This window comes from Rhinopithecus roxellana, chromosome 15 (genome assembly GCF_007565055.1).
Source record: "Rhinopithecus roxellana isolate Shanxi Qingling chromosome 15, ASM756505v1, whole genome shotgun sequence".
Taxonomy (NCBI): Eukaryota; Metazoa; Chordata; class Mammalia; order Primates; family Cercopithecidae; genus Rhinopithecus; species Rhinopithecus roxellana.
The window spans coordinates 71501737-71523516 of NC_044563.1; the positions used below are offsets into that span (position 1 = coordinate 71501737).

At 39.2% G+C, this 21780-nt stretch overlaps 1 protein-coding gene across 4 annotated transcripts in view; it reads right to left on the reverse strand.

Moving 5' to 3' along the window:
* CHEK1 (checkpoint kinase 1) overlaps positions 1 to 19905 on the reverse strand; it is a 31009-nt gene extending 11104 nt beyond the window's left edge. The window contains exons 1-11 of one of the 4 annotated variants that reach the window (XM_010352990.2): positions 18358 to 19238; positions 17534 to 17618; positions 16541 to 16764; positions 15106 to 15170; positions 14942 to 15011; positions 11104 to 11292; positions 8823 to 8927; positions 6780 to 6875; positions 804 to 912; positions 437 to 614; positions 63 to 194 (exon numbers count right to left, since the gene is read on the reverse strand). In XM_010352990.2, coding sequence (XP_010351292.1) covers positions 63 to 194; positions 437 to 614; positions 804 to 912; positions 6780 to 6875; positions 8823 to 8927; positions 11104 to 11292; positions 14942 to 15011; positions 15106 to 15170; positions 16541 to 16764; positions 17534 to 17598 — 1233 coding nt within the window. In that variant the 5' untranslated portion in view covers positions 17599 to 17618; positions 18358 to 19238. Of the gene's footprint in view, positions 1 to 62; positions 195 to 436; positions 615 to 803; positions 913 to 6779; positions 6876 to 8822; positions 8928 to 11103; positions 11293 to 14941; positions 15012 to 15105; positions 15171 to 16540; positions 16765 to 17533; positions 17619 to 17836; positions 17972 to 18357 lie in introns of those variants that run through there. The other 3 variants (XM_030918943.1, XM_010352989.2, XM_030918944.1) reach the window with 3 other exon arrangements.
* Between the last annotated feature and the right edge of the window lie 1875 nt (positions 19906 to 21780).

The following is a 21780-nucleotide window of genomic DNA, read 5'->3' on the forward strand; positions in this document are numbered from 1 at the left end:
TTTTACTCAAATATTTCAATTTTTCTTCAGGAAAAGGTATAATGAAAATCAATGAAACATACCTGATTCATACAACTCTTCTTCCATTGATAGCCCAACTTCTCACAAGTCTCTTTCAGGCATTGATAAGATTTGTCTGCATCCAATTTGGTAAAGAATCGTGTCATTCTTTTGACCAACCGCTGCCAGGGGTTCTACATGTCAAACAGAAGACAACTGAATAAATCCATTATGACTAAAGACAGTAATATCATAGCTATTTAGTCTGACTTAAAATTCTTTTGCATGAAGGCCTCCCTCCTCTCTTTCTTCCTTGACAAAAAAAACCATGTGATTTAAAAGTTATATATCTAAGATTTACACATTAAAAAAGGACTTTAAGACAATAAAAAATAAAGAGCTGCCATTATTTATTAAAAAAATGAAATTCCCTCACCTGTGAGGATCCTGGGGTTCCAAGTAACTGACTATTCAGAAGCATATGATCAGGACATGTGGGCTGGGAAAAGCTGATCCCTTGTACCAATTTATCAATGTATGAGGGACTGGTATCCCATAAGGAAAGACCTGTGCGTGGTTCTGGCTGAGAACTGGAGTACTTCACATTTTCTTCACTAAGGCATTAAGACAGAAGGAAACATACATAAAATTAAATCTATCAGGCCTTTCTTATATCACACAAAAGTTCTCATGCTTACAGTATTATGTTCATTAATGTCGAATATTAGGAAAAAACACATACGTGTATTATTCTTCATGGGGGATACTACAATCAAAAACTACTTAATCTTTATCAGTCTTACCTAGAAGCACTGTTTACTGGAGAGAAGTCCAAATTGGATTGAATGTGCTTAGAGAATCCACTGGGAGACTCTGACACACCACCTGAAGTGACTCGGGGCCTTTTTGCCCCTAAAAAAGAAAACAAATACAAATGCTTTCAAGTCTTCTATGCAAATATGTTTTTAAATTAACTCAACTGGCAACCTGAAGAAGTAAAACTACGTCTAAATCTATTTATTTAACACAAAATTTTTATAAGATATAAAACAAAGCCTTCCTATATGATTTTATAAAAAATGTGCCCAAGTTATAAAATTACTAAGACTCATTTGTCCAATTAGGTATTTTACAATACCTAAGTATGACCTGTAGGCATGTTCAAAGTGTGGAGTAGGCGCAGACCACAATCTTTTTTTTTTTTTTTTTTTTTTTGAGATGGAGTCTCGCTCTGTTGCCCAGGCTGGAGTGCAATGGCGCGATCTCGGCTCACTGCAAGCTCCATCTCCCAGGTTCACACCATTCTCCTGCCTCGGCCTCCTGAGTAGCTGGGACTACAGGCGCCCGCCACCACACCCAGCTTTTTTTTTTTTTTTTTTTTTTTTTTGTATTTTTAGTAGAGACGGGGTTTCACTGTGTTAGCCAGGATGGTCTTCATCTCCTGACCTCGTGATCCACCCGCCTCAGCCTCCCAAAGTACTGGGATTACAGGTGTGAGCCACCGTGCCTGGCCCAGGTCACAATCTTAATGGCATCTTTTGTGGGTAACAGAACAATGTTCTATGAAGACGACAGACCTGGCTAAAGGACTAGAACTTTTTAAAATAAAAAATAATTTATGATAATAGCAATAAACATTATGAATCTGTTCTAGCCAAAATTCTTTGATTCCCTGGAAAAGCTTTACAAAGAAGAATATTATATGGAAAATGACACCACCGTAAATTTATGGTTACAATCCCTAGCCAAACCTCAATATTGCCAGATAATTCTATCTGTTTCTCTAGTTTCCTTTCCTTTTCTCCACAAGGATCATTTCAAAACTACACTTTTCTGTAATTCCCAAGACTACCATCCAGTACCTATACTACTACCTTCCATTTTGGAGAGAAAGCCATTAGACAAAAACTACATCAACTTATCCCTATCAAATCTAAGTTAATTGTGTTACTATACATCCTTTCATCCCTTCCCTTCTCCTATCGAATGTTCATCTCTCTACTTGTGCTTTGGAGCCTATACCCTTCTACCTCCTCAGGGATCTTGATCCTGTTACTTATTCTTTGTCTTAGACTGTCAGCCTCTTCCTCTCTACAGGATCTATACCCAAACCACTTAAACAGGCTTAAGTTTCTTTTTTTTTTTTAAATGCTTAAGTTTCTTTTTTAACCTGCTTTTTATTTATTAATCCATCCACTCAAATATTTTATTAGGTCTACTCTGTGCCAGGCATTATTCTAGGTATTAGGTATTCAGCAGTGAGCAAAATAGAAAAAAATCCTTGACCTCTTAAATCTTACATTCTACTGAGGAGAGACAAAATAACATAAAATAAATTCAAATAAAGTTAAAAATAAGCTAAATGGTGGTAAGTACAATGGAGGAAAATAAAATGAAGAAATGTGTTGGATTGCATATATCCACAAGATAGTGAAAATTTTTTAAATTTAAGAAATGTGTTAGAGGGAAGGGGATATCATTTTAAATAGCATGGCCAGGAAAGGCTTATTGGAAAGATGACATTGTAGTCAATATCCAAAGAAAGTGAGAGAATAAGACATGCCAATAAGTCCCGTTGGAAAAAGCATTTCCAGGCATAGGGAACAGTCGTTACAAAAACAGTGAGGTAGAAGTACGCCTGGAGCACTTGGAGAACAATGAGAAGACTGATACAGCTATGACCAAAGGGGAGCAAAGCAGAATTGAGGTCAGAGAAGTAATGTAAGGGACAAAACTGTGTAAGAACTCACAGGTCATCAACTGATTTTAGCTTACACCATGGGTGAGAACTAAAGCTTTGGAGGTTTTGGGTAGAACGGTGATATATTCTAATTTATTTTTAAATCAGAACACTCTGGAAAGATATCATAGTAGTTTGGAATGATAGGGTTGCCGTGGACGTGAAAAAAGGCAATCAGATTCTAGAATTTTAGAGGTTAACAGAATTACCTGGTGGACTGGATGTGAAGTAAAGAGAATGAGAAAAACGAAGGATGATTCCAAGGTCTCTGATCTGCATAACAAGAATAATGCAGTTGCCATTAACCAACAAGGGAAAGACTTTGAAAAGAAATGGATTTGAAAAGAAAAGATCAGTAACTCAGTTTGGAATTCATCAAGTTTGAGATGCCTCTTAACATTCAAGTGAAATTTCAGAAGGCAGTTAAGACCTGTAAGTTTGGAATTGAGAGGAAAGGTCTAGGTTGATATACATGTGACGACTATCAACATACAGTTTTATTTAGAGCCATGAAACCAAGTAATATTACCAATGGAGTGAGTGTGGAGAAGAAAACACAGGAGATCCATAGATTCAGCCCTGGAGAACTCCAATAGTAGGAAGCTGAGTAGATGAAAGAAAACCATCAAAAGAGACTGAAAAGGAGTGACCAGTGAGGAGGACGAAAATCAGAACAGTGTAATGCCTGGAAGCCAAATGAAGAAAGTGTTTAAAGGAGGGCGTGATCAGCTGTATAAAATACTGATGAGATACAACAAGAGGTCTGAGAACTGACTACAGTAGTCCCCACTTATCCACAGAGGGATATGTTGAAGTGGATGCCTGAAAGTACAAATGGTACCAAACCCTATATATGTTCTTTTGATCTAATAACCAAAACAGCTACAAGCAGGTAGCACATGGAACGTGAATATACTAGAAAAAGGAATGATTCACATTCCAAGTGAGATGAAGTAGGACAGCACAAGATTTTATGCTACTCAGAATAGCACACAATTTAAAATCTACGGCAGGGCATCGTGGCTCATGCCTACAATCCCAGTGCTTTGGGAGGCCGGGGTGGGTGGAATGCTTAAGCCCAGGTGTTTGAGACCAGTATGGGCATCATGGCGAGACCAGGTCTCTACCAAAAATACAAAAAGTAGGTGGGCACAGTGGCTCACACCTGTAGTCCCTGCTACTCAGGAGGCTGAGATGGGAGGACCATTTAAGCTCAGGAGGTAGAGGTTTCAGTAAGCCGAGACCACAGCACTGCACTCCAATCTGGGCAACAGAGCAAGATCCTGTCTCAAATAAATAAATAAATAAATAAAACCCATCAATTGTTTACTTCTGGAACTTGCCATTTAATCTTTTCAGACCTCAGTTGACCACAGTGGACTATTACTTTGAACTTGGCAACATCTTCCAAAAATCACTGTGACTTTTGGCAACGAAACAGATGAAACTGAAAACTAGTTTTGAGGTGTTAGAAATGAGAAGCAATTTTAGGAACGTTCAATTGTGAAGAAGATGGAATGGTAGGGAAAAGTGGAGTTAAGAGAAATTTTATTACCATAATGATTTGATTTGATTTTAAAATGGGAGAAAAAGCATGTAGGTATGCTGATGAGAAAGATCCAGTAGAGATGGCCAAATTAATAATGTAGGAGAGAGAGAAAAATTGCTAGACAAAGTCCTTGAATAGGTAAGAGAAAGACCTGGCTTATATCTGGAGCAGTTTACCCACAGCAATACAGGACAAAGGAGAATACATGAACATAGAGGCAGTTAGTGTGAGGGAGATGGTGGTGGGAGCTTGCGTTCTCTTGTGGCTTTCATTTCCCAGTAACACAGGAAGCAAAGTGAACAACTGAGAATGAGGATGGGGAAGAAGATAATAAAAGTTAAAGGACCAGGTTCAGTGGCTCACACCTATAAACCCAGCACTTTGGGAGGCCAAAGCAGGGGGATCACTTGAGGCTGAGTTTGAGACCAGCCTGGCCAGCATGGCAAAACCCTTACTAAAATTATAAAAATTAGCCAGGTGTGGTGGTTCGCGCCTGTAATCCCAGCTACCCGGGTGGCTCAGGCATGAGAATCACTTGAACCTGAGAGGCAGAGGTTGAAGTGAGCCGAGATGGCGCCACTGCACTCTAGCTTGGGTGAGTGCAAGACCCTGTCTCAAAAAAAAAAAAAAGGAGAAACGTATTATAAAAACATGATTTAGAACAGGATAGTGAAAGATGTGGGGAAATGAAGCCCCAAAAATGCCAGGCAGCATTAAAGGCCCACTTGAAATTAGTAATCCTGAATTTAAAGTAAAGATTTTTGGGTATTTTTCTCCCGCTGCAATCCATTGTGCAGGTACAAGTGTGGAGTACGTAGAAAACTACTAGATTAAACCAGAAACTACTTACTGGGTTTTACCCACTAAATATGATGAAGAGAGAAAGGGATAAGGAAATTGAAGATGATGAATGCAAAGCAGTCATTTATAATGACTAACCTAAAGATTTAAGATAGGTAAAGATGAAATCAAGGACCTAGAGAGGGAGCAGGTAAGAGACTAAAGAGATAGAATTAATTAATTGCAAGTCCAGATAGAGTCAAAGGACTGTTTAAGTCAGAATATTAAGGGAGGAAGTCAGAAAAATTATACTGGTGATCAGTGCAGAGCGTTCAAAGACAACATCACCACAGGAGAGAAGGTCAAGTAACAGTGAAGTCAGGATATTAGGAGGATGATCCAAATAAATATTTAAATCACCAAGAATCATGATGAAAGTTACATCAAGGGTATATACATCAATGGAGAATATGATAGTATGGCAGAAATTTTAATTGGGGGCTCAAAAGTTAGAGGGGAGAGACATACAGGAAGATAGGAGAAAGTGACAACGAAAAATAAGGAGGACACCTGTGCCATATCCAGATCAAAGGACATGAGGGTATGGGAAAGAAAATACCTACCACTTCAGAGGAAGCAGTGTCCTCAGGGGAGAATTGGACTTTAAGTTAGAACAACGAGAAAGAAACATGCAGAGAGGTATTAAAGAAGAGTGAATTTTTAAACATTAACTCTTTTCTGTCCATGAGGACAGAGTTAAACATTAATTCTTCTTTAATAACTCTCTGAATGTTTCTCATTCATAATCTCTAGTCATTGTCCTCTCTCCTCCCATTCACAGCCTAACAGTCCTATCAATACTAGTTCTTAAATTTCTTTGGGATCATCTCATTTCTCCAATACCACTGCCCTAACCTACTCCAAGCCACCATCTTACCACAACTAGACAACTAGCAGAAAAACCTACAGTACCCTGAATCTTTCCCTATTCATAAAAAACAATGGGGGCGGGGGGGAAGGTCGTCAGACAGATATTTTTAAACCAAAGATATGACTATGTCATATTCTTGCTTAAAATCTCCCAAAGGTCTCCCCAGTGGTCTTAAGTTAAAGCCCCAAATCCTTAACATGGCTTACAAGGTCTTCTTCCACAAACGGGCCACTAGCGACCTCTCTGTCCTCATCTCAAACCTCTCTTCCTCTCCCACTTCCCTGTTCACTCATTCACTCAACAAATATTTAATGAGTGCCTGTGGTGCACCATATGCTGTGCTAAGCACTGACAATACAATGATGAACACAGCAGACATGGCTCGTGCCACACTGATCTTTCAAGTTTCTCAAATGCATCAGACTTTCAAAACTCTAAGAGTTTTCAAATACTGCTTCCCCTGTTCAGAATCAAATCTGCCACTTACTTTGCCTGGCTAGCTTCCCTTTAATCTTCAAATCTTAGATTTAATGTAATTTCTTCAGGAACAAAAGTCTTCCCTGTCCCTTAGACTTGGTCAAACACTTAGCTATAGTACCCTGACTTTCCCTTTTACAATTATTAATAAACAAAATTATTTTTATATTTTTTTCCTACTAGACATTATAATCTCCATGAGGACAGAGATCATAGCCATCATGTGTTGTTGACTTGTGATAATGACTTTGCAACTACCTTTTCTTCCACAGAAAAACAAACATGTAGTTTAAGGATATTACCTTTCTTGAGGGGTTTGTTGTACCATCTATCTTTTTTGATGTCTGGAATGGTAATTCTTGCTGATGGATTCTCAACTAGGATTTTATGCAGCAGAGCTAAAAACAAACATTAAGACAACATTCATGGAAGAGTCATGGAGATTCGAGAAGCCTATGGCTTGCGGTAAGAAACACATTTTCTCTTGGCCTACTTATGTCTAAATATTATTTCTGGGGAAGAGAAAGAATTAAAGCTACTAAATTATTGCTTTAATTTCATGCAGTTTTTTCTCTGCTGCTGTCTATATCTTGGAATAGACTTCCCTTGATCTGATTCTCAATTGTTTGCAACTGAGAACAAGAGCCAGGTGGAAATGTTTCTCCTCATGTGACAAGATTAACAAAAAGATACAGAAACCCCCTTATCCATTTTCAATACTGAATTTCATTACTTCAATGTCATGTTCTCACGTGACCTCCTTATTCAGTTTTATAATGAACATTTACTTACCAGTAACTTTTAAAGAGACAGTAATCTAACCATCCTAAGGTATCTTGATTTTCTTGAGAAAAAATTCATATATCTCCCTACATCAAAATTATTTCCTAATGGACCAAAGATTTAAATGTAAAAATGAAGCCATAAAACCATTAAATGAAAAAATAGGGAACTTTTAAATAGTAGAGGTAAAAGACCTTTCCAAAGACATTACAGTCAGGGACCACAAAGGACAAGATAATAGATTTGAATGTCAATATAGCAAAACAAAATGAAAATAAATGATAAATTGTGAAAAGTATTTGTAACAAGTGCAAAGGTCAATATGTTACAAAAAAAAAAAAACAAAAAACTTCGAACTGGTAAGAAAAACAATATGCTTGACAAAAATGAGCAAAATAGACAAAAAACTAACACGTAAAGTGTATACAAAACTAACACGTAAAGTGTAACTTCATTAGTATTAAATTTAAAATAAAAATAAAAGACTATCATTTAAAGGCCTGTTAGTTTTTCTTTTTTTAATGTAAATTGATGAGACTGTGATGAAATGGTTCGAACTTTCAGGAAGCAATTTGACAAAATAAGCCATAATAATAAAAACTACATCTTTGATGCTGCAATTTTGCTTCTGGGGATTTCAATGAACAATTTAAGGGTATGTGTCATGATTAAGTTACACAGATACTTATATCTCTTTTGTATCTGTGAAAATTTAGAAAAATCTCCAACAGTGATTAAAAGAGTATCATAAGGCATATGCACATGGCAGAATATCATCACAGCCTTTAAAACAATGATGTAGACCTACAATTATAGTCATGGAAGAATGTTCACTGCACATTAAAACCAAAAACAGTTACAAAATAATAGTGTGATCTCATTTTGTATAAAAACACATATAAATAATATACATACATTCATTTTACATACTCATGGACCACATTAATGATGTTTCAGTCAAGAATGGACCACATGTATAACAGACAGTCCCATTAGATTATAACACTGTATTTTTACTATATTTTTCCTATATTTAGATACACAAATACCATTATGTTACAATTCCTTACAGCACTCAATAGAGTAACACTGCTATAGAGGTTTGCAGCCTGGGACCGATAGGCTATACCATATAGCTAGATTTATAGTAAGCTGTACTATCTAGATTTATGTAAGCATACTCTACGATGTTCACACAATGATGAACTCACCTAATGAAACAATTGTTAGAGTGCATCCCTATAATTAAGCAACAAATGAGTGTATTTGTAACAAAGTATAGCACATGTGAAAACTTTTTTTTTTTTTTTTTAAGTAAAAAGCCACCTAAGAGCACAGATTCAAGTTGCTCTGAATATACTCTCCCCAAAATATTTTTAAAAACCTATGGCAGAGTTCTGGAACTAAAGAGTTATTTTTTCCTTAATTTTTACTTACAGTTACTAATTTATCTACAAGATTCATGAATTATTTATAAGTTTAAAACAAAAAAATAAGAAAAAATTCAAATAGCACAAGACTTTAAGAAATGAGTCCTCTTTCACTCAAGATAATCCAGTTACCTAGAGGAGCAGAATCGATTTTTTTCCAAGGGTTGAGGTATGTTTTTTTTTCTTTCCAGTCAGAATATTCCTGACAGCTGTCACTGGGTTGGTCCCATGGCAATTCTAAAAACAAAGCAAGTCTCAGTTTTTTTTAATGTTCAGATTTCAAGGAAAAATAGTAATATAAATCCACGAAACGTTTCCTTTGAATTAATTCAATGTGGTTTTCAAACTAAGAATCCCAACTTGGCCACTGCACTCCAGCCTGGGCGACAGAGCAACACTCTGTCTCAAAAAAAAAAAAAAAAAAAAAAAGAATCCCAACTTAGAAACTTTAGAGGCCCTTCAAAGATAGATGAATCAGAGCAGGCATGGTAGCTCAGGCCTGTAATCACAGCACTTTGGGAGGCTGAGGCAGAAGGATTGCTTGAGCCCAGGAGTTTGAGACCAGCCTGGGAAACATAGTGACACCCTATCTCTACAAAAAATAAATAAAATTAGCTGGTCGTGGTGGTGTGCATCTGTAGTCTTGGCTCCTGAGGAGGCTAAAGTGAGAGGATCACTTGAACCTGAGAGATCAAGGCTGCAGTGAGCCAAGATCACACCACTGCACTGCAGCCTGGGCGACAGAGCAAGGCTTTGTCTCAAAAAATAAAATAGTAAAAAAAAACAGATGAATCACTTCTTGCCCTAGACTTGTTTTCAAAAATGGTTACGTGATTCATAGGAGAGATAAGTGTTGTGAAATTTCGTAACTATGCATGTCTCATCTTAAAAAATCTTTGAGATTATAAGTAAGTTACTATTTGCAATGTAATAAATATTTGTGTCCCCCTCAAAAGTCATGCTGAAATCCTAACTCACAATGCAATGGCATTTGGAGGTGGGGCCTTTGAGAGGTAATTAGGTCCTGTAGATGGGACCCCTCAAAAAATGGTATTAGTGCTCTTATTAAGACTTTATTAGTGTCTAATAAGGGCTCGTGTGCCCGGCCAATATTGTGCCTTCATAGGGCACTAATTACGTAATCCCAGCACTTTGGAAGGCCAAGGTAGGCAGATTACTTGAGCCCAGGAGTTCAAGACCAGCCTGGGTACCATGGCAAGACCGTCTAAAACAAAAAAACACAAAAAATAAGCCAGGCATGGTGGTGCACGCCTGTAGTCCCAGATACTGAGGGGAACTGAGGTGGGAGGATCGCTTGAGCCTGGGAGGTCAAGGCTGCAGGGAGCCTTGAATTGTGCCACTGCACTCCAGCCTGGGCAATAGAGTGAGACCCTGTCTCAAAACAAAAAACACAAAAAACAAAACAAAACAAAAAACAGACACAATGTCTCACAACATCTGGTCATTTTAAAAAAACAAAAAAACAAAAAACAGCACTTTGGGAGGCTGAGGTGGGTGGATCACTTGAGATCAGGAGTTTGAGACCAGCCTGGCCAACACGGTGAAACCCTGTCTCTAGTCAAAATACAAAAATCAGCTGGGGTTGATGATGCGTGCCGGTAATCCCAGTGACTCAGGAGGCTGGGATAGGAGAACTGCTAGAACCTAGGAGGTAGAGGTTGCAGTGAGCTGAGATCGTACCACTGCACTCCAGCCTGGGTGACAGAGCAAGACTCTGGTCTTAAAAAAAACAAAAACAAAAACAAAAAAAACGCAATAGGACCTGCTTCTGCTCTCTTGGCTGTCCACCATGAGAGAGCACAGGAATACAGCCATCTGCAAATCAGGAAGAGGGCCCTCACTGAAACATGACCAGGTTGGCACTCCTAATATCATACTTTCAGCCTCCAGAACTGTGAGAAATAAATTTGTTGTTTATAAGCTATGCAGTCTATGATACTTTGTTACAGCAACCTAAACTGATCAAGAGACTATTAAAATACTACTATAGAAGCTGGGTGCCATGGCTCATGCCTTTAATCCTAACAGTTTGGAGGCCAAGACAGAAGGTTTGCTTGAGACCAGGTGTTTAACACCAGCCTGGACAACACAGCAAGACCTCATCTCTACAATACATTTTTAAAACTTAGCCAGATGTCTTGTGGCAAGCACCACTGGTCCTAGCTACTTGGAAGAGTGAGGCCAGAGGACTGCTTGAGCCTAGAAGTCTGAGGCTGCAGTGAGCTATAATAGCTCACTGTACTCCGGTTTGGACAGCAGAATGAGACCCTGTCTCTTAAAAAAGAAAACAAAAACTATTATATAAATATGAATTCCTTGGTTTATTTCATTAATTTCAGTATAACTAATCTGACTTTTTATAGGAATTTTACCATGATTAAAGAGCTCTTACCTCCAGCGAGCATTGCAGTAAGTACTATTCCACAAGACCAAACATCAACCGGTTCTGCATGAAATTCTCTTCTCTTCAGAAGTTCTGGAGCAACGTATGGTAAAGTACCACACATCTTGTTCAACAAACGCTCACGATTATTATACCGAAATACTGTTGCCAAGCCAAAGTCTGAGATTTTGAGGTTATCTATACCAAAAGAAAAAAAGACGGCACTGAATAAAAATGTTTTGCAAACAGATATACTTACAAGAATTAAGTTTTATTGAAAAAAAAAATCACTGGTGTTACTTAAGTTTTGTAGAACTTCTCTTAAAATAAGCAAAATAGACCAAATGAAAAATATATATATATCATCATCTATGCTAAAAGTAGAAAGAGGCCTCATCTCTTCTATTAACTTAAAAGAAGTATAACCAACATGCAAAGCAGTCTGGACCAGATTAAAGCAAGAGGTTGGAGTCAGAAGGTGCTGCCCTTCAGGAAAAGAGCACTCTAAACCTGAGCTGAAAGCAAAGCAAGGCCCTTCATCAGGCAGGGTGGAAGGCAGGAAGGAAACATCAGTAATATGCTAGGCACAACTTTCTCAGCAGCAAACAAACCCAGCTGGCAGAAGAAAATATGTGAAGACAAACCAAAATTTAACAAACCACAATAATTATTTTCTTTTTCAAAGTACGGAGTCTGAGAAAAAGAGGAAAAATTCTGTACAAAAAAAAATTCAGAAGACCAAACATACACCCTAACTTCCCATCTTCAACACACAAAAACTGCAGGCAGGACTTAACTTATATTTAGTGAATATCTACTATAACTTAGTGACAGACACTATGCCAGCCAATGCAGGTAGCAGATAAATCAGTGAAGACTGACAATAGAAGACTGTTACGAAGGTTATAAAAATATAGAGCACTACAAGATCTTAGAGCAAAGGAATCTAACCCAGTCTTAAGAGTTAGAAAAGGCCTTCTATTATCAGAGGGCAATCTGGCAAAACATACTAAAATGTGAAATATTCACTCTTTGAACTAGCAATTCCCACTTCTATATCCATAGAAATAATCCCGCAAATTCACAAACATAATATCCATAGCAATATTATTTGTAAATAAATGTCCATCAATAAATGATTAAATCTTACAATACGTTTGCACAATGGGAAATGTGGAGGTAGGTTTTGAAAAAAATCAACAAGGTATATCTATACATACTGACACAAAATAGTGTGTAAGTGGGACAAAAAAGCTAACGGCATAAAAAATATTATAGCATGACCCAATTTTTATATTGGCCCTTTACACAAATTGATAAAAGTCATCACTGTCCTACTTTATTTTTTAAGTCAGAAGCAACCTAAATGTCTCAAAATAGGGGACTGATTCTTTAAAAATCAAGTACATTCACACAATATGTAAACCAATGAAATGTTTACCTCTATCTGACTGAGGAGGTAGCTACTGTGACTATCCTTTTTTTTTTTTGAGAAAGGGTCTCACTGCTGTTCAGGCTAGAACAGCAGTGTGTAGCGGTGTGATCATGGCTTACTGCAGCCTTGCCCTCCTAGGTTGAAGTGATCAATCCTCCTGCTGCAGCCTCCCAAGTAGCTAGGACTCCAGGTGTACACCACCATGCCTAATTTTTAAAGAAATTTTTCATAAAGACAGGGTCTACGTTGTCCAGGTTGGTCTCAAACTTCTAGGATCAAGTAATCTTCCCACGCCAGCCTCCCAAAGTGTTGGGATTACCAGCATGAGCAACTGCACCCAGTTATCTTTTTAATAGTTAAATATGACACTATCTGGACAAACCACCAAGATTGAGTTCCAAATTACTTATGAGTAGTAATCACTTAAAATACTAATGGATGACTAAAATATTTTTTGGACTTCGTTTTGTTATGTCTGCAACGTAATACTGAGCTATGTTAGAGAACTGCACATAATAAAATTTAAATTTAGGAATATGTTTAGCTCTTAGAAAAAGAAAGGAACAATATATTTGTGATGAAATAAACAGGAGGGCATTAAATACTGGTAACATTTTATTTCCTTTTTAAAAAGACTCCTAAATATTAAACAGAAACAAAGAATTATATCTTGTATATTAATACAAGATATAAAGAATAATAGTGTAATAAACACCCACTTACTTTAGAAAAACAATGTTCTATTTCCTTCGAAATCTGTAAATACTTCCTTAAATACATGCCCTCCCTTACCTTCTTAGAGGTAACCACCATTCTGAATTTGGTTTTATTACAACATCCTTGCTTTTCTACGTGTTTTTTTCTCCATGTTTACATCCTCAAACAATATACTAGGTTTTACATATTTTGAACTGTGTATAAATAGAATCAGACTATATGAATTCTTTTGCAACTGCCTCTTTTTGCTCTACATCATTATATACCTGAAATTCATCCATGTCACTGCTTGTAGATATAAGGCATCCATTTCATAATTTATTGTTGATAGGCATTTGGGTTATTTAGTTTTCTGCTATATTAAAAACATCGCCACTGTGAGCATCCTTACATACAAATAATGTTGTCTTTTTAAACCAGGTGGGTTGATACATATCTATTTACATTTCATTATAATATTATACATAAGAATTTTTGTGTATCTGAATTTTTAAAGTTTTAAATAAAGATTTTTATGTTATAGAAACTCAATGTAAAGGGATAAAAAGTAAAATCCATATGCACATAAGAAAATAGCATGTATAGGTTGGGTGCGGTGGCTCACACCTATAATCCCAGAACTCTGGGAGGCCAAGGGAGGCGGATCACTTGAGGCCAGGAGCTCGAGACCAGTCCGGCCAACATGACAAAACCCCGTCTCTACTAAAAATATAAAAATTAGCCAGGTGTGGTGGCTCAGGCTTGTAATCCCAGCTACTCAGGGGCCTAAGTCATGAGAATCACCTGAACCGGGGAGGCAGCAGTTACAGTGAGCCGAGATCATGTCTCTGCACTCCAGCCTGGGCAACAGAGCAAGACTCTGTTTCAAAAAAAAGAAAGCCAACCATTTGTTAAGCACTATTCTAATACTAAGAATAAAACATCAAACCAGACAAAAACTGCCTCATACAGCTGACATTTCTTTTTTGATTCTGACCCTATAAGCTAAAGCTTTCACTACCCAGCCTTCTCAATGTGATGACATCCAGAAAATACAACTAAATTTCTTATCTATATCCAAATCATACATAAAAAAAGAGTGAACAGGACAAGACTAAGGTCCAGGGTATTCCACAGGAACTTCTCTTTATTAATGCATTAAAGAATTATTTTAAACTATTCTTGGCCAGGCATGGTGGCTCATGTCTATAATCCCAACACTTTGGGAGGTTAAGGCCAGTAAACTGCTTGAGTCCAGGAGTTCAAGACTAGCCTGAGCAACAAAAGAAAACTCCATCTCTACAAAAAATTAAACATTAGTCAGGCATGGTGGCACCTGCCTGTAGCTGGTCCTAGCTACTCAGGAAGCTGAGGTGGTAGGATCACTTGAGCCTAGGAGGTCAAGGCTGCAGGAAGCCCTGATAATACAGTGTACTCCAGACTGGGCGACAGAGTGAGATCCTGTATCCAAAAAAAAAAAAAAAAATTATTCTTATACATATAGTGAGCTAGGCTTGCACCTAGGTCAGGTTTCTCTACCTGATCCGCAATTGTATTACATAATGAGACTTGTGATTTCCAAATATACTAAGTCTCCAAAATTTCCTTGATTTTTCAGATTTTGTCTTGAAATTCCAGTAATGCAAAAGACTTGATTTTGCCTTCTATGGCTATATTAAAATAACTTAGGTACCAGTGATAAAATGCTAAACTTACCCCTTTCATCCAACAGAAGATTTTCTGGTTTAATATCCCTGTGAGTTATTCCAATACCATGCAGATAAACCTAAGAGGGATGCAGAGGGAAACACACTAGAATTTGGTAATGTAATGTATTCATACTAATTTTAAGCAAAAGGGACATGGACAACTATACCTACCACTCCTGCCATGAGTTGATAGAAGAACCTCTGAGCATCTTGTTCAGGCATGCCTATATCTGGCTCTAAAACAAATATGAAAGTAAGTTTATTGACTAAATATAATCAGGTAGCAACCACATAGCTTCTTAATTTGAAGCTTAGACATTTACAAATGTACTTAGGCAAACAGAAGCAAATCCCAACAAAAGATTCAGGAGTCCACTAACACAAAAAGGGCTTAACTCACATTTACCTCTGTTAGATGGCAAAAGTAGTATTACAGAAAAATTATAAAGAGAAAAACCAATATCCTCAAGAATGTAAGCCATGCTTTGAAAGCCCCTGGTTCCTCTTATACTAACCCTGATTCAGTAACCTTCAAATTCTCCCCTATTTATTCTAAATGCTATGCTAATTATTTTTCTCATTCCTGAAATATAATGCCAAAGGGGAAGTCTGGGCAAATCTAAGCCAATTTCACTAAATATTTTAGAGATTATACTTCTTTCATTATTTAACTTTTTTTAGAGATAGGGTCTTGCTCTTTCACCCAGGCTGGAGTGCCCTGGCGTGAGATCATAACTCACTGTAACCTGGAACTCTTGAGCTCAAGCAATTCTCCTGCCTCCTGAGTAGCTAGGATTACAGGCATGTACCACCACACCTGGCTCAGATTTAAACTTCATATAGTCTTACAGTACAAAACCACGAATGCCTGTGAGGTCCTTCATGAAACACAGTTTCATTATGAAAATTCTTTTATCAGTTATCTTTTTACATTTTGATCTCTCTCATTAACTCCATTTCTTTTACCCTCAACTCTCTCCTGAGTCACACTGGAGATCCTAGTACCTCTTTATCAGTTTTTAACTGTTAATACAATAGCTTTACATTATAAATTTACATCAAGATTTATTTTATGTACTTCTCAGTGTTCTGAAATATCGGTCCTTTGAGTCTACATAGAATGTTTAAGTATTAACAGCAAACATAGAATTTACTTAATATACAAAAAGCAATCCTAGAAAATTCTCAATTATTTCATGTAAACCAAGAGGAAACAGCATGCTATTTTAGATCTGTAAATGTATACAATGATTTCATATAACTAGAATGTCTACAAAGAAAAAATTGTGTAGGTAATACATTGCATTTAGGATACACTGCATTTATGATGTACCATAAAACTACATTTTGTCACTCTTAAAGTCTGTTAGACACCAATCTTAAATCAAAATCACTTATATAACTTGGGAAAGAAGTTTTCTTTCATTGACTTTATATATGCTTTTATGTATTAATACCAGTAGGAAAAATTTTTTAAAGATAATTTATTCCAATTTCACTGTTGCATGAGCAATTTTGAAAGGACAACGACCAAATAGCATGCCCAAGATTTAAAAAACAAATTTAAAAACTTGTTTAAAATAATTATCTTAAATTTCTTCCATACCTATTCTGTCAAAAAGCTCTCCTCCACTACAGTACTCCAGAAATAAATATTGGATATTGCCTTCTCTCCTGTGACCATAGAATTTTACTACATTTTCATGATTTAGCATTTTATTGATACAGATCTCTTTCTTAATATTTTCTGGACAGTCTACGGCACGCTTCATATCTACAATCTTCACTGCGACTGCTTCTTCAGTTACTCTATTCACAGCAAGTTGAACTCTAAAAAGGAAAAAAGTTTTAACATTACAGAATTCCATTTCTTCTAAAACTTCCAAAGATTAAACATGACGCATCCAAAACTATTTTACCTTTATTACTTTTTCCACAAAGGAGAAACCAAGGAATTAGTTTCTGCTATGTTCTCAACAGACACTACTCCTTTCTAAAATGTGAAATACAATAGCTAACCCTCCAAACACGTCATTATGCTGTCACACAAGTCATTTAATAAACGCTTCATAAAACAGACTGAGGTAATTCTAAGCCACATCACATATATACATGTTCTACTCACATACTTTTAAGAGCATTAATCCCATATTATATGTGCTTGTGTAACTGACTGTCCTAAGCTCCTATGGGGTAGATACTATTATTGCCACCCTAACGGTGGTGAAGGAGAGGTACACAATGACATTAGGAAGCTTGCCTAAGATCACTAAACAATGACCAGTATGTGACAGAGCAAGGATCTGAAACCAGGAAATCTCCAGAGTCTGCTCATTTGCTCATTAATCACGATGCTTAAACCCTGAGAAGCAATGTGTGGGCACGAAAACAGTCACTTCGTGTCCTTTCCAGCTCTTTACAAAGAAAACTTTTTTTTTTAAAGGGAAGGAAAAAAATATTAATCCTAGCAAAAGACTGTGTAACTTCAGTTGCCAAAAATCTTGGATCTCAAACATCTACTCTCTAAATCACCAGAGTATGAGACTCCAAAACAATGAATATGCACTCAGAAAACGAAGGCAAGGTTAAAAGAACTCACTCTCCATAGGCACCTTCTCCCAGGGTCTGCACCAAGTCCCAGTCTTCCACAAAGGGCACTGCCATGACTCCGCCGGGCACCTCGGCTGTAAAAGGCAGGTATCCAGAAAAGATCGAGAGCGAGTGTAAGATCACCTGTGAAACCACTGCGCCTCGCCTCTCCCCAGGATTCCCCACGAAAAATAACAGCTCTTGCCTTCCCCTTATATCTCATCCACATTTATCCAAGTCTTTCAACCACGAACAACTATTCTACACTTGGCCATTTTGTCGTGTAAATCACAATCGCCATTCCCACGCACACCGAAAGTTGAAGTTCTGCCCTCCTCAGGCCTCAGAGGAAATTAATCGTTGTGGTGAAGAGGTGGGAGACAAATGCTTTCCGATGAACGACTGGGGAAGGAGGGGGGAGAGGTGGGGCTCTGGGGAAGAAAGGAAGGATATAGAGGGAGCGGAACCGGGCAGAAGACGCCTGCGGCAGCGCCTCCTCCCAATTGCTCAGTTCCAGTTCCCATCCCCATCCACACCCCCACCCGTCCCAGAGGCCGGGGCGGGGCCAAACTGCCCCGAGAGGCGGAAGAAAGGGCTGGGACCCTTCCTTGGGGTTCTTAGCTAGCAGCGTGTTAGTCCCTCCTGCCCCCCATCTACAACGGGAATCTCCTGGTACCATTCCTCCACCCTCCAAAAGCGCCCCTCCGCGGGAGTCTCTCCAATCCCCTGCGCTAGTCAATGCTAACTTTCTCCCACCGTGCCCTCCCTCACTAATCTAGACCCCGAACTCCTTCTTTAGAAGCCTTTCCTACTCTACCGGCCGCCCCTACTCACCGGACTGTCCTTTGCCCACCACTGCAGGAATCCAAATGCAGCGCTTTTCCCGCCAAAACTTGCTGGCGTCACGCTGCCGCAAACTCGCGCACCCGTGCCGTAAAGCAAGGCAGCGCGCGTTCCCGGGTCCTGCCTCTCTGAATGTCGGCGGCTCCAGAAGACTGACGCCGAGAGGTTGCTGCTCCCGCCCAGAGTTGCTTTACAGTCGGGGAGAGATTCTGGCTGAATAGGTTTAAGGACGGCGGACTGCATCGGTGCGAATTGAGCTCTGGGCCCAAATATGAAGTGGCACGCGGTGTGAGGCTCGGCTGGGCGGTGCTCGAGCGCCTCTGGGTGAAGCCCAGGCCTCCATGCCGCAGGGTCGCGCGACCGTCCGCGCTGCGCTTCCAGGCGGGTCAGCGGGCTTAGCTCCTGGCCGCTCTGGGCCTGAAAAGCTGCACTACCACCTGCGTGAGGCCACCGGACAGCACTGTGAGGATCACAGTCAGTGCTGCAGAGTGCTTTGTAAACTTCAGAGTGCTGTGCCCGTGGTGCTGGAGCCGAGAAACTAGCAGCAGCAGCAGCAGCTGAGAGCTGACTGAAGAAATGAGAGGAACTCCGTTTTGGGAGCGAGAGGCATCGAAAGGACTGGCCACGCAGTCAAGTGTGTGTGGCGGGGGAAACTTCCCGGAGAAAGAAAGCAGTTTATTTTGGAGCTTGAAGTCGGGATAACCAGTTTTGCATTTTTTCTGTGAACCACCTCCAAAGCAATGCTTTAGTTCAGCCCAATCTTTTTGCAGGAAGACCATCTGCTTAGCTTAGTTCTACAAACGTTTTCATTTTTAATGTGCAAAAAACAGGCGAGGAGAGCCAAAATAAATTTTACAATGCAAATTTAAAAGCCGCGAACGTCATTTAAATAGAAAAGTAAATCTGAGGAAAGAGACTCGAGAACAAAATAGGAAAAATTGAAATAAGTATTCTCTGACAGTAAACTAGACTGGAACTCAAGGATAGGCAGGATCATCTCCATTACATTCTCCAGCACTGGCCGGGCGCAGTGGCTCCTGCCTGTAATTCCAGCACTTTGGGAAGGCAAGGCAGAATGGCTTGAAGCCAGGAGTTCAGGACCAGCCTGGGGAACATAGGGAGACCCCATCTCTACAAATAAATTTTAGGAATTAGTTGGGCTTGGTGGTGTGTCCCTGTAGCCCTAGCTACTTGGGAGGTAGGCCTCTGTCTAGGAGCAGAGCAATCATTTGAGTCCAGGAGTTAGAGATTAGTGAGCTATGATAGCACTACTGCACTCCAGCCTGGGCAACAGCATGATTCCGTAGGAAAAAAAAAAAATATATATATATATATATTTTAATATATATTTTATGTATTTTTTTCTTAGTCCTTAAGACGGCCGCATACAAATACTAAGCATAACTAGCTATTATGATAATAGTAACAAAGTAAAACAAGTATAAAATGTAACTCAAGGCCGGCCCGGTGGCTCAAGCCTGTAATCCCAACACTTTGGGAAGCTGAGGCGGGTGGATCACCTGAGGTCAGTAGTTCAAAACCAGTCTGACCAACATGGTGAAACCCCTGTCTCTACTAAAAATATAAAAATTAGCTGGGCGTGATGGTGAGTGCCTGTAATCCCAGCTACCCAGGAGGCTGAGGCTGCAGTGAGCCGAGATTGCACCACTGCACTCCAGCCTGGGTGACAGAGCAAGACTCCTTCTCAACAAACAACAAAAACACACATTTTTTTTAAAGAAGCAAAGTCAGGAACAAAAATCAAGGAAAAAGCTCTCAAAATGCTTATGTGTATAGTTTTGAATCATGACATCACAGATTAGACTTTATGTAATCTTTTTACAGTTTGTTGTTTTTGGAGACAGGGTGTGTTGCTCTGTCACCCAGGCTGGAGTGCAACTGGGCAGTCTTAGCTCACTGCAGCCTGGAACTCCTGGGCTCAAGTGATCCTCCGACCTCAGCATCCCAAGTCGCTGGGATTACAGAAGTGAGCCACAGGGCCTGGTATAAAAATAAAAGCAAGTTTTTAGATCATTTATCCCATTTTCTCTTGTTTCCTCACTGTGTGCTGAAAACAAAGAGTATGAAGAAGAGGAAGACCTGCAAATTTTCTGTGTGGCTGATGGAGTCTTTAGCCTGAAAAAAAATAGGATACACAGACTCCAGCAGAATACCAGTGAAAGACAGAATACATGGAAATAGCCTCTATTCTCTTCTGAAAGCTTACTAAAATATTTTAATAGTAAAGGATACCAATATTTAAAAGAACCCATAAGAACAGGGTATGAGTCACATTTTGGAAAGTAGAAAGCCTTTAGATGAAAGGTAATGAAGATGAATCTCAAAGCTAGCAATGGAAAGCAGAATTAACATCACAGAACTCTCAAAAAGCTCAAGTTGAACTGGTGACACCAGGTAACTGAAAATGGAGGTAAAAATGGGACTAAAAGGGGTAGGTTTAAAGACTACATAAAAAGCAAATAGATCCCTGTATCCCTTCCCTTTCTGTGTAACCAAGGAACTGTCCCTCCCCAAAGCTCGTATAAGATTTAAGCGGGAGGCTGGGCACGGTGGCTTAAGCCTGTAATCCCAGCACTTTGGGAGGCTGAGACGGGCGGATCACGAGGTCAGGAGATCGAGACCATCCTGGCTAATACAGTGAAACCCCGTCTCTACTAAAAAATACAAAAAACTAGCCAGGCGAGGTGGTGGGCGCCTGTAGTCCCAGCTACTCGGGAGGCTGAGGCAGGAGAATGGCGTAAACCCGAGAGGCAGAGCTTGCAGTGAGCTGAGATCCGGCCACTGCACTCCAGCCTGGGTAACAGAGCCAGACTCCGTCTCAAAAAAAAAAAAAAAAAAAAGAGATTTAAGCGGGTAAATGCATAGTATGTGAACTGAAGACCATTAGGGCACAGTTAAAAGCTTGGGCACCTTACTGAAAACGGAGGGTTTAAGTTTTATCCACTGAAGGTTGAGCCTGTTAAAACTTCTTTCCCTACTCTACTCCCAGAAAGCTGACTGCCTGGCTTACATCCTTGAGTAAGAGAATGTGCAAGCCTTCTCAAGGGAATCTTACCTGTGTAAAAGATAAACATCTAAAATATCAGTATCATGGATTTCCCAATGTAACAGCCCAGCCAGATCACAGTAGACTGAAACCCACATTATTAATCCCCATCAACCCCTACAAACAGACTTTTCAGTCAGCTTTTTGGGTCCCACTTTTTTTGTTTTGTTTTGTTTTGTTTTGTTTTTGAGACAGAGTCTTGCTGTCTCCCAGGTTGGAGTGCAGTGGCATGATGTCTGCTCACTGCAACCTCCGCCTCCTGGGTTCAAGCAATTCTCATGCCCAGTAGCTGGGATTACAGGTGTGTACCCCATACCCAGTTAATTTTTGTAGTTTTAGTATAGACA